Source organism: Dermacentor variabilis, chromosome 3, assembly GCF_050947875.1.
Source record: "Dermacentor variabilis isolate Ectoservices chromosome 3, ASM5094787v1, whole genome shotgun sequence".
In the NCBI taxonomy this organism is placed as follows: Eukaryota; Metazoa; Arthropoda; class Arachnida; order Ixodida; family Ixodidae; genus Dermacentor; species Dermacentor variabilis.
In genome coordinates this window covers 227,645,370-227,658,964 of record NC_134570.1, presented here as the reverse complement: position 1 = coordinate 227,658,964, position 13,595 = coordinate 227,645,370, and the positions used below count along the sequence as shown (strand labels likewise).

The 13,595-nt window shown below is 47.8% G+C and overlaps 1 protein-coding gene across 4 annotated transcripts in view; it reads left to right on the top strand.

Moving 5' to 3' along the window:
* The first annotated feature begins 827 nt into the window (after nucleotides 1-827).
* Nucleotides 828-13,595, top strand: part of LOC142576680 (uncharacterized) — a 516,248-nt gene continuing 503,480 nt past the window's right edge. For 2 of the 4 annotated variants that reach the window (XM_075686909.1, XM_075686912.1), the window contains exon 1: nucleotides 828-1,062. In XM_075686909.1, the coding sequence (XP_075543024.1) occupies nucleotides 1,054-1,062 (9 nt within the window). In that variant the 5' untranslated portion in view covers nucleotides 828-1,053. The remainder of the gene's footprint in view (nucleotides 1,063-13,595) is intronic. The other 2 variants (XM_075686911.1, XM_075686910.1) reach the window with 2 other exon arrangements.

Sequence of the window (13,595 nt, the reverse complement as noted above, 5' to 3'; positions counted from 1 at the left end):
GCCATGACTCGCAACTCATTAATATTGAAAACATGAACCTCTTTATTTGCGGAGTAATGTCTGCATGCAGGTTCTGCAGAGCTTCATGTCTTGCAGAAGCGCGCGGCAGAACGCGCTGTTTTTGTTTGTTTTTGCACCGTCACGATTCAACTGCTTTGAATTCCTAAATGACATGGCACAGTTCCTCATTTTCTGACGCCAGCTGTGGCTTTCTTGTGGTGGCAACAAATGTAGTTATCAAAAACTTTAACAAGGGAACATGGCATCACGTTTTTCTGTAGAGCAGTCTCACGACATTACGTGCCATTTAGCGAGTGAACTCCCGGCTTGCGTGCAGTCTGCTACACGAGTAGACGTTAGGGGCTCTTTCAGCGCCCAAGCGTTCCCATTATATGGAGGCAAGCACTGCTTTCAAATATCGACTTTCATATACGCGAACATAACGGCGACAGAACATTTTTCCGCGCATTGGATTTCAACTGGCGCGCGCTCTCGTATCGGCGCAGCAGACGACGCGCGAGCGCATCGAACAGCAGTAGCCGCGAACGACACATGCCTCTAAAATGGGCTGGTTGCTCAGAGCGACAAGTACTTCAGGGTTCGTGTTTACAAAAGTCCTGCTTGTACTTGAAACAATGCGAATGCAGTCGAAGCCCTGCGTTTCCATGAGTGACGATGATCCTACTCCGGCGGCGGCGCGTGGCGGCGAAAAGCCGTACTAGAGCCGACGGCCGGTTCCCTTGGTTCTCCGCTCCATTTCCCAGGCACAGAACATAAAAACTAGTGACAGCTGGGCGAGCAGATTGTGCGCCCAGGCGTAACATCTCCCTAGTCCCACCAAGTACCTACAAGGCATAGAGTTCTACAAGGATCTAGAGCGCTCGCCGTGGCACTTCGGGGAAAAAGCACCTAGAAACGTGATGCGCGCGAGCGACGCATGGTGGCGCAGCTGCCGAGCACTGAGCTTTGGCGTAAATAGAAACACGCTGCCGCGGCACGTGCAAGGACCGGCAGAGTGGGAATTGAAGTGCACTTTCTGGAAACCCCGGCCGTATGGGAACGGTAAGCTTTCTGTACTCTAATGAGGGAACGATGGCCGTCGCGTACTGTAGAGGTGAAGAAGCCCGCCTATGGCAATAAATGTTGGCTTTATTTGTTTGGCGCTAGGTGCAATGTGAGCGCAGCCGGGCACCCTACGATGGTGTTTACAATGCTGAAAGTTGATTCACCTTCCTAGTGAAAAGCAGCGAAATTTAAACAGGGACCGACAGAAGAAACAGACAGTGAATGTGCACTGCTTTTCACTAGGATGATGTTAGCTTTTCGGAAAACGAGCGCAGTTGGCATGTGCAATGAGAGATTTATTTCCATTTGTGCTTTCTCCAGTAATTCAGAGTGAATGTATACCGGGGCGTTTCTTTTGGCGTTGCCCTGCATGCCCTAGCTCCGCAAACCAAAGTGAAGTACATTTAGTTGCCGCAAACTGCGTAAATCAATCGGGACAATCGAAACACCGCGGGGGTGCCTTTTCTCTCGAGCACGTGCTGCGTAATGGCGGTCTAGGCATGGTTAACAGCATGACTGAAGTTGCGGGCTTCGTGGGGTGTTTGTCGAAGTCATAGCTTTACTTTTTGTTGGTGCAATGAGTAGTAGTTTACGAAATCAAAGTAAGTGAATGTAAATAATTGTTGAGCACAATTTCTGTATATAGAAACTACACTAGATAAATATGGCCATTCTTCCAATTTTAGCCAGTATTGAGAGGACAGTAGCAGTATATATTGGGGCAGCAATGGCCTGTGAACAAAATTATGTTTTGAGCCATTTCAAGTAGAATAGCTCAATTTCACTCCAGGTATTTCATCATCATCATCAGCCTGGCTACGCTCACTGCAGGGCAAAGGCTGCTCCCATACTTCTCCAACTACCCTGGTCATGTGCTAATTGTGGCCGTGTTGTCGCTGCAAACTTCTTAATCTCATCCGCCCACCTAACTTTCTGTCGCCCCCTGCTACGCTTCCCTTCTCTTGGAATCTAGTCCGTAACCCATGATGACCATCGGTTATCTTCCCTCCTCATTACATGCCCCGTCCATCCCATTTCTTTTTCTTGATTTCAACTAAGATGTCAGTAACTCGCGTTTGTTCCCTCACCCAATCTGCTCTTTTCTTATCCCTTAACGTTACACCCGTTATTCTTCTTTCCATATCTCGTTGCGCCGTCTTCAATTTAAGTAGAACCCTTTTCGTAAGCCTCCAGGTTTCTGCCCCGTATGTGAGTACTGGTAAGACACAGCTGTTATACACTTTTCTCTTGAGGGATAATGGCAACCTGCTGTTCATGATCTGAGAATGCCTGCCAAACACACCCCAGCCCATTCTTATTCTGGTTATTTGAGTCTCATGATCCGGATCGCGGTAACTACCAGCCCTAAGTAGATGTATTCCCTTACCACTTCCAGTGCCTCGCTGCCTATCGTAACCTGCTGTTCTCTTCCGAGACCGTTAAACATTACTTTAGTTTTCTGCAGATTAATTTTTAGACCCACCCTCCTGCTTTGACTCTCCAGGTCAGTGAGCATACGTTGCATTTGGTCCCCTAAGTTGCACGTGCTGCGTAATGACGGTCTATGCATGGTTAACAGCATGACTGAAGTTAGCGCTCACCCTGTTTTCCGCTCCCTTTGATTACCCCTACCTCTTTCCTTTTTTGCTCGTCCTGAGCTGCGCTAATAGCCTTAAACAGTTATGACATACCAACTCGCCCAAACTGCCACGCTTTTGCTAAGCAAGGCAATATCATCAGCGAATCGCAAGTTACTAAGGTATTCTCCGTTAACTCTTATCCCCAATTCTTGCCAATCCAGGTATCTGAATACCTCCTGTAAACACGCTGTGAACAGCATCAGAGAGATCGTATCTCCCTGCCTGATGCCTTTCTTTATTGGGATTTTGTTGCTTTCCTTATGGAGGACTACAGTGGCTGTGGAGCGGCTATAGATATCCTTCAGTATTTTTACATACGGCTCGTCTACACCCTGATTCCGTAATGCCTGCTTGTTTGCTGAGGTTCCGACTGAATCAAATGCTTTCTCGTAATCAATGAAAGCTATATATAAGGGTTGGCTATATTCCGCACATTTCTTTATCACCTGATTGATAGTATGAATATGGTCTATTGTTGAGTAGCCTTTACAAAATCCTGCCTGATCCTTTGGTTGACAGAAGTCTAAGGTGTTCCTGAGTCTATTTGCGATTACCTTCGTAAATACATTGTAGGCAATGGATAATAAGCTGATCGATCTATAATTTTTCAAGTCTTTGGCGTCCCCTTTCTTATGGATTTACTGTGTGGTTAAGTAAGAAGTTGGGTTTAGGAACTCGAAGTATTGCCAATGTGGGAGTAGTGGGCAGTGTGATGAATACCTCTTCGTACCTCTTTGTCCCAGTTGTATCGTCCCCTGGGAGCTGCAAATAGTGATATTGAGAGCATAGAATTCAATTTTTTGCCTTTATATGTTATTGCACACTGCCTGAACTATGCATCTACCAACAAAAGTCCTTGTAGGGGCTTTGGCAAAGTATCTATCCACCCAATGCATCTTGTTCTAACCGTTTAGCTTAATTCATGCACTTTCTTTATTCCAATGTTTGTGCCCTTCTAGTTGAATGCTTTGTATTTTGCCTTTTGTTCATTGTTCTTCATAACAATTCTGTGTGCCAATAAGCTCACTCTTGCACAACCAGCTGCTATTTCATCTGACTACAGAAAGGTTCAAGCAGATGTCAACAGCACTGACTTGAGGTCTAAATGTTACAAGTGGCATGGACTGCTTGTGTCAAATCTCACACGTTTCCAACATGCCAGTCTTTAGCCATTCAAGGTTAGGATACACACAGAAGCATCCAGATTTGCCTTTTTGGCACTGCCATTGACCACCATCTGGATTTCTGAAAACGGGTCTGAAATATGGCCCTTCATTACTAGGGCTTCAAGAGGAACTGGCGCCGACGTTGTCAAGTTACTCAGCATCAGTCCTGCTGGTCCTCCATCTGAATTCTGCACAACCTGTCTGATCAATGGTCCAGCTCATACGCCACCCGATTATTGTGCACCGTTGCCCTTCAACCTGGCCCTGTGTACGGCCAGGGTAGCAACATTCCCATGGCCTCCATCTCTTCACCTTGTACCAACACTCCGGTGAATCTGCCCCTGCTTTCTCAAACACAATTGCACTCCTTTAAACCTTGTGCTGGAAAAATCTTCCCCTTACTCCTACGTCATCATCACCACCTGATGCAACCTCTTTGTGTGCATTTTATCATGACGTCACTGCACATATCCGAAGCCACATGCCACAGCAACTGCTGCCCAGTCTCAATACTTTCCATTTTCCCCATTGCACCCTTTCTGTTTTGCGGGTCCCCTCATCATGGGCATAACATGTGTCCATAGCTGCTGCTTAAGTCTCCTGAGCTGAATACTACTGTAAATGGCCAAGAGGCAAAGAAAACGAAAAGTTGTCACAATGTAAGCAATCTCTCAAGTGTTCTAGTGTCTGCTAAACCACATGAGGATCTCAGTTTTCATTTACATTAGAGCCAAGAATAGAAGCACTACAGGGGCGTAGCCGGGGGCTTATGGGGGCTTCAGCCCCCCCGAAATTTTTTCGTGCTGTCCATGCACCGCCTACCCAAGCAATCCCCGGTGCTGGAAATCATTCTGAATTTTCTCTAGAATGTCTTTTCCACGCTCGAAAAGACATTTCAGCGTGAACCTTGCGAACTCGGGCTGGATTTTGGGGGCAGCGCCCATGCACCGGGAGTCCCATAACGCAAGCAGCCCCATCCAAGCACAAAGTTTCAAGGGCGTTTTGATGGTGAACGGGCTCGCCATGGCATCTTGCGGAGGCCGCGGAATCTACGCAGCGCATGGACGTCAATTCCGAAATTTATGGGTATAAAGTTCTCATAAACTTTTGATGTGAAAGGTGCATTGACATTTCCAAAGTTGTGCTTTAAGTTTTCAATTGTGAAACGTTGTGGGTTTGATGTTACTATAAATATTGGACGCCAAAGGTGCATTGACTTTTCGAAAGTCTTACATCGGACCATACAACGAGACAAGCCAAATCAACACACTATCAGACAAGTTGACAAAGCCAGCAGCGAGGTCCGATCAGATGAAGCGTTCTGGTGGTTCATTTGTGCCATCAATACACTTAAAAAAAATAGAACATTCTTTTTTCACCTTCGCCAAAGTATCCATGTCAAGACACTAAAGTCAGCCAAGGTAACTACATTCTTATTTATTTTTTCTACTTCGACTTTTATTCGCGAGGGCACATTGAGCCTCTTAAGTTTTTTTGTCCTCGCAACCCTACCCACGGGCTGCCAGAGGCAGCCAGAGCGCATGCGTTTTTCTTGTGTTGCTCCGACCACCGCACGGCGCACTTCGGTGCGGGTTTGCTTTTCTCTGGCCGAGTGGATTTTTGCCTGGCAGAGTTTTGGGCACTTTCTGGCTAGCAGACGAGAAAAAGAAACTGTTGTCGCTCGCCGCCATCACTGTGGGGACTCTACGAATTGCGCCACGTTCGCTTGAGCGCAACCTCTCCGGAAAGTCTTGTCTCGCCAGTGTAAGATACCGAGCAGTATGCGTATGGTTCTCGGTGGACCAAGCATCTCACATTTTCTTCAATATTCTTTCGGTAGCTACATTAGGTGCCCAAAGTAGGCATTCGATTGTGGCCAACATACTTTGCGCTTTTTCATTTCGGTGCCCCAGCCCCACAAAGGAAAAAAATATACAATGCTGTGGTGCAGCGAATTGTCATATGGTGAAAGTTCAATTTTGTTACTTCTTCTTTTGCGGACAGTAATGGGCCACGGGACGCTTCACTTGCCGGGTAGTCTTATTATATAGTATTGCGATAGCAATTATATGGACACTCCAGGCGCATTCCTGCCGTCTCTGTCGCCTTCATGTTTCGTATAAAGTCCAAGGGCGATAACATTGTGACCGCGTGCCGCATGCTGTATGTGCGAGTGAAGGCGTAGGGAGGGGGATGGGGGGCTGGAATGGGTGAGACGACGATGGTGGCTCAGTATTGTGTGCGCAAAAGAGAAAAGCGGGGAGCAAGCGCGCCGCCTTCCATCGCGCGCGATACATCAGGGGGAGTGGGTGGAATGTGGGTGGGATCTAGGATTCTGTCAACCTCTGATTGCACAACATGTTTATTTGCTTTGTTTGACGTATTGTATACAGTGGCTTTTCTTTAGATACGTAGATTTATTGGAGACTTATACGCGTATTTAAATATCTTGTTGCGGGGTTTTGTGTACACGTGCATTGAACTTTGTTTCCAGTGACACTTTTTTGCCTTTTATCAAGCTGTATCTTCGCATTTCTAATGTACGGAGGTGAATACAATGAAAGTGAGCCAACCCACCCCGCGAAATAATTGTTCGGTCCATTATCTGTGAGGCATGCACGTGACACAGAGGCATCTCTCTATTACAACAGTGGCACGCAGGTGTGAGTATCAAGGTTGTTTAATGCTCTCATACACTGGGTTGAACATGGTTGCGCGACATAATGGACGCTCTAGAAGTTGAGCAGCATGGTGCCCTGAGGTTTTCGACAGCCGAAGGTATTTCCCAAAAAGAAATTAGTCGCTGTATAGCTGCCATGTGTGTTGAACATTGCATTTCATTGGCCACTGTAAAGCGTTCGAGCAACCGGTTCAAAGAATGATGTGAAAGTTGCAAAGACTATCCAAGGCCAGACCAAAGCCATCGGGCAATCACCCCTAACAAAATTGCAAAGGTTGATAAGCTGATTTGACAAGAACGGAGGATAAGCATTGATGAACTAGCAGAGCATGCGAACATGAGTCACGTTTCGGTTCACGCCGTAATTCATGAACATCTCGGTTATCCGCTCTTGTGTGCGCAATGGTTGCCCAAGATTTTGAACTACCGCCAGAAGACAGAGAAGTTCAGTGCTGCCTTGACTCATCTGATCCGGTATAACAATAAGGGTGACGACTTCTTGTCTCCAATTGTGATCGGGGACGGACCATGGTGCCACTTCTACGAGCCTGAAACACCATAGCAAAGCTTACAGTGGAAACATTCGAATTCACCACCCCCAAGAAACGAATGGCCGTCATTTCCGCCGAAAAGATGTTGTTGACTTTTTTTTTCGATCGTCAGGGGCCATTACTGATAGAATTTGCTAAATCTTGAGACTATCAATTTGTTTTGTTATTGTAAAACGCCAGATCTGCTGCTTGTCACAATCAAGAACAAACTACGTAGACAATTGATGATTGGGGTCATCTATCCCACAACAATGCCCTCCCCACGTCGCTGATGTGGTTATACAAAACTGGCAATGTTCAAGTGGTAAACGCTGCAACATCCGCCATACAGCCCAGACGTGTTGCAACTTCCACTTTTTGGAGCACTTGAAAAAACAGCTTAAGCGAACCAGATTCATTTCGGATGATGACGTGGGAGATTCAGTTGCAGATTTCTTGAAGCAGCAACCCAAGGAATTTAATGAGACGGGACTCACACAACTCGTTAGACAACGGGACAAATGTCTAAATGATCATGGAGGCTACTTTTAAATAAGGTACCCAGTTTGTCATATATTCGCATTGGCGGACTTTTATTTGACTCGGCCTCATTTATTTCGCAAAACACCTGCCCTTTATACGTGCTCTCTGTTGCAGCTATAATTTCAGTGCAATTACTCACGATACACGACAGGTGACAGCTGCTTCTGCGTAATACATTAGAACAAATGACAGCGTCATTGAGATTTTTCACTGGCCGTTGCATATGTGCAAGAATCTAAACAAGGTTCTTGAATGACAAAGTTTCATAACAATATTTGTCCATGGCTTGTTAATTTCATGGCCTTTACATTTTTCATACCAGTGGCATGCACTGCCTTGCTGGTTTCGAACTGATATAGTTCTAAAGTTCGTGTGATATTTTATTTACTTATTAAATAGAGAAAAAAACATGGAAGCATTGATATCGGTTATTTTGGGTACAGTTTTTGGCACATACAAGTATATTCTTTTATGAAAAAATACACATTGTCACAAGCTGTCATGAACCACGCCTGCAGCGCAGACAACCAGATGAAAGAAAGAAGAGAACGACATTAGCCAAGCTGCCAGAAGACCGCTCTTCAACAACCGCGCCTATCAACCAGATTCATCTGGTTCTGCATTAAACACCTTGTGTGTAACATTTGGTGGAGCTGTGCGGGGTAACTCCCACGACCTACAACGGAGCCACCAGCACAAGAGCTACGCCGAAGCCGTCGCCTCGCCGGACTTTCGCCGTCGCGCTCAATCATGGCCACAGAGCAAAATACCCTCACCAGCAGTGCCTCGGCGAGCCCAGTCCCTATCCAGCACTACCGAGAGCCACGCACGTTCTCAGCGAAGGCAGAGGAAGATGTGGATGAGTGGCTAACCCATTACAAAAGGGTAAGCCAATACGAAACTGGAACGCTGCCAGTCAGCTTAGCAACATTGTTTTCTTCTTGGCCGGCACGGTGTTGGTATGCTATGACAACCATGCGGACATGCTAACTACATGGACACGCTTCGTTGAGGAGATCAAAAAGTGTTTTAGTGACTCGGACGCAAAGAGGAAACGTGCAGAACTCACATTAGCCCAGAGAGCTCAGGTACCCGGCGAGACTTGCACTACCTATATCGAAGAAATTTTGAAGCTGTGCCGAACCGTCAACCCTCAAATGACAGAGGAAGATAAAGTGGGGCATGTGGTAAAAGGAATAGCGGAAGACGTGTACAACTTCCTCATTGGTAAAGAGAACTTGAACACTGTATCAGAACTGATACGGCACTGCCGTACGTTCGAGGCGCTGAAGACTCGCTGAATTGCACCAAAGTTTGGACGGCTGGCCAATGTAACGACTGTAGCAAGTGTTGACACGAGTCCACCGCTCCCAGACCTTTCGTCCGCCATCCGCCAGATAGTCCGCGAGGATCTCCAGCGACAGACGAACAGGCACGTTATGCGGCGCCACATTGCAGCTCCTCCATTTTCCGAGACACTCTTTGGGAACCCCCTTTGGCTACTTGGAACCACTCGGTGAACGTCGTGGATCTTAATGGCTCCAGAGACGAACCGCATTACATTACGACCGAACCACCACTCAATGATTCGCCCCCTCAACGTTTTGATCCACGCCCACGCAACTTTCGTCCATGAAGACTCGCCGCTACCTAGGACTTTCAAGGGGAAGAGCCTCGTTGCCCTCAACCGATGTCTTCGGCAGAATACTTCAATTCGCATTCTGAAGTTCGCCCTTCGCCAGTGTGTTACTGGTGCGGCATGCCTGGCCATATAGCTATAGTCGGATACAACTTTAGAAAAAAGGGGGCGTTTACTCCTCCGAGGCGGAGGCACACGAGCATCCACCAATGGGCGCGCGCTCTGGACAAACGTCATGAGCCAGACGGCCGGTGACCCCGCCGACGGAGAAGATGGCCGCCCGCGTTTCGAACTGGGCGAGGTCGCGTCAGCTGTGTGCTTCAGCCCCTCGTCAGAGTGAATGCCAGAACTGTTTGTGGTGGTCTATCATGCCGGAAATATTACAGCGAGATTACGATGTGGCATTTGTGCCGCGTGCATTTATTCTGAGCCGTGATCCGGTGAAAGAACATTGCAGCGAGCATCGCTGGCGCTGCGCTACGCTTTGCCTGAAAACAGGATCCCGCGGTGACCGCTGCGAACACACATCCTGCGTGCTTGTTACATGTTGTTTTATTTCGCTCCCGAGTGAAGTTACGGTGAGAAAGTTTTCCAAAGACTGGTGCCTACGGTAGCGGTGGGTGTGTTCGTATACTGTGTCGCTGTGTTTTTCGTCGGACGGGGTGAAGTGATGAAGCAAAACCATTCTCAGGAGTAATCAGAAAAGTGCGCGCAACAAAAACTATTTGCAGAAGAAGCCTTCAACGCAAAGATTTGTCGCCGTCAACTTAGCATAAACTATCAATAGAGAGGTTTAGCTTTTCCGGTATTCCAGTAAAACGCAGGCGGACGCCCGGGGTGTTAGGGCGGAGGCGTAAACATGAGCGGTCAAGCGGTCTGCATGGTGCAGCCACCTGGTGGCGCAGTGCTCAAACAGACAGAAAGAGTTATTATTGCATTAACCGAGGGTATTCTTCTTCGCTGCTGGTGTAAATTTTCGGCACTGGCATAATCGTGTTGCTGCCCCAACGCCTCAATGCCCCATCCGCCTGCGTTTTACCGGAATACCGGACAAGCTAAACCTCTCTATTGTCAGCAGTGAGATAGCCGAGTGTCTAGCGACGGTGTTCGAGCGTTGTTTGGCACCGCCGATTGATTGCTGTCCACCAGTTCTCACTGCACTCACAAGCTGTAGAACGCGTGCTGTGAAATTGTGAAAACACAAAACCAAAAAATATAAATTTTATGCTATTTAAAACCAAGAGTACTTATTTAAAACGATGAATGAAGCATTTTTGCACCTCCCTGCCTCGACTGTATTCTCGCCCCAGGTTTGTAATGGTTGCGATAAGTGCATTGTTTTATATAAGTACTTTTTCAATAGCAACTGATTCATTTTAAGCTTGAGAAACGAGTAGTAGATACGCCATGTTCAAGTGAACAAGCGCAAAAGCGTTGCAGAGCTGCTCTTTCTACTTTTGTCACTTGCAATGAAGCTAAAGAGCAGACGACGGGCAGCGCTGTGAAAGGCACGAGGTTATTTTTCTGCCGCTATCCGGCATGTGCTGTAGCACATGAGAGCTCTAATAAACCAGTCATTAAAATGCAAAAGTCCTTATTTATACCGAGAATTACGTGTTTCAGGAGCACGATGTTTCGAGTGGGACTATTTTCGTCGTGGAGGCAATCGGCTGTCGCGCTTCGGTCATCTGGGCGGGGCCTCCCCTTTTTTCTAAAGTTGTATCCGACTATAGGTGCAGTAGCCGACGCCGAGCATCAAACTACGGATCGTTAGCGCCTACTATGCGGTCTAGCAGTCGTACACTGCGCACTCAACGGCCAGGAGACTCCACTTCAGGAAGCCACTTTCGAGAGGACCGATGCACCGCCCAGGAGACCTACTTTGGAGAAGAAAGAACCCGGAACCGCTACCGCTCCCCTGCCTCCGACCGTACTCTGACGCCACCACCAGCCTTCCGAGCCTCCCGGTCACCATCCCCTCGGCCGCGATTCACGTCACCATCGCCTCGGCGCCGTTTTATGTCGCCCCCACTGGGAAACTAGCCAGCGCGTCCGATGGAGGTGAGGTCGCTGGAAAATGTGTGCTGCTGACTCAACTGCCTCCAACTATTTTCATGCTAAAGAATAAGGTTCATGTACTGATTGATGGGGTCTCTACAATGGCTTTAGTGGACACGGGAGCAACTGTCTCGGTCATGAGTGTGGGGTTGAAAGGCCTTCTGGGACGCAAGGTTATGTTTCGTTGGGACCAGTGCACAAGTTTCCGTGGAGTCAGTGGTGAATCATTATACCCGGTTGGTGTGTGTAACGTGGATGTGTCTTTGGGTGGGAAAGTTTTTAATGCGGAGTTTACTGTTCTTCCTCGCTCCTTGCATGACGTGATTCTAGGAATTGACTTTTTGCAATTGTGTGGTGCGAATGTTGACTGCCGGACGGGAGAACTCAGTGTCGATACCAGTGTTTCACCTGTGCTCTTTGAAGGTGAAGCTTCCCTGGGGAGTGTGTTGTGCGTGTCTGAGGATACAGTTGTGCCTGCCTTATCCGCGATGCGTGTTGCCGTCGCCTGTTCATCTCCGACTCCTGTCTCGTTCGATGCTGCAATGGAAGCTGTACATCGGAACTGCCTCAAGAAAAACATGTTAGTTCCGCACTGCGTGGTCTCAGTGACCAATGGATGCGTGGGGCTGTGGGCGCTAAACTGTTCCACTGAAGCGGCAATGCTACCTCAAGGCCTAAAGATTGCCACGTTTCAGGAAGACTCGCCCGTATCGATGGCAGTACTTACAGAGCTCCCCGATGGAGGAGCAACCTGTGTCTCGAGCCCCGGGAGCTCGAAGATACTTTCCATGATTGATAAGTCGCTCAGTGATCACGAGCGTCGAGTTTTGATGGCCCTGCTTACGAAACATAACTCGGTATTCGACTTTGCGCAGCACGATGGCCCGCCATCAATTCCTGCATCCAGACCTCGTCACCGCATCAACACAGGAGCCGCCCAGCCAATCAGACAGAAGCCCTATCGTGTATCCCCGTCAGAACGCAAGATAATCAGCGATCAGGTCCAAGAAATGCTATGCAAACGCGTCGTTCGAGAATCATCTAGTCCTTGGGCAGCCCCCGTGATATTGGTGAAAAAGAAAGACGGTACGTGGCAGTTCTGTGTTGATTACCATCGCCTAAACGCCGTTACTAAGAAAGATGTGTATCTGCTCCCACAAATTGACGATGCTATTGACTGTCTCTTTGCGGCATCTTACTTTTCCTCAATCGATTTACGGTCAGGTTGCTGGCAAATTCCTATACACAAGGACGACAGATAAAAGACAGCATTTGTAACACCTGACGAACTATTCGAGTTTAACGTGATGCCTTTCGGGTTGTGTAACGCACCCGCAGCATTCGAAAGGTTCATGGACACAATATTACGCGGCTTAAAATGGGAAGTTTGCATGTGCTACTTAGACGACGTTGTGTTCTTCGGGCGAACGTTTAGTGAGCACAACAAACGTTTGGATTTGGTCTTCAACTGCTTGGAGAAAGCGGGTCTTGTGCTCAATTAAAAAAAATGCTATTTTGGGGAATGACAAACTCTTGTGCTAGGCCATCTGGTCGCTAAAGAAGGCATCCAACCAGATCCACAAAAGACGGTGGCCGTAGAAGCATTTAGAGTACCCAACTCTGTCAAGCAGTTAAGAAGTTTCTTGGGCTTGTGCTCCTATTTTCGCCGATTGATTGCCGGGTTGGCTGACACGGCTCATCCCCTTACACGCCTTCTCCAAAAAGGCATTCCCTTTGAGTGAACTGCACATTGCGACTCATCGTTCTGCCAGCTCAAGTTCCTGTTGACATTCCAACCAATTCTTCGCCACTTTGATCCTTCATCACCAACTGAGATTCACACAGATGCCAGCGGCCTAGGCATCGGTGCTGTGCTAGTTCAGCGTGTTGGCGACAGTGAGCACGTGATCTCTTATGCTAGCCGATCCTTGAGCCACTCCAAGCGCAACTACACAGTCACAGAACAAGAGTGTCTGGCGGTCATCTTCGCCGTGCAACGGTTTCGTTCATATCTCTATGGGCGCCCCTTCACTGTGATAACAGATCATCATTCGCTATGCTGGCTTGTAAATCTGCGGGATCCCTCAGGACGACTAGCGCGCTGGGCCCTCGCGTCTACAGTAATACGATTTCGTTATTTGCTACAAAAGTGGCTGGTGACATGCTGACGCTGATTGTCTCTCTCGGATGCCACTTCAAACAACTGAATGTGATGCGGACAATTTTATGAATACATCGCTTTTGTGTCCCCACAATTTCCGGATATGCGTACCG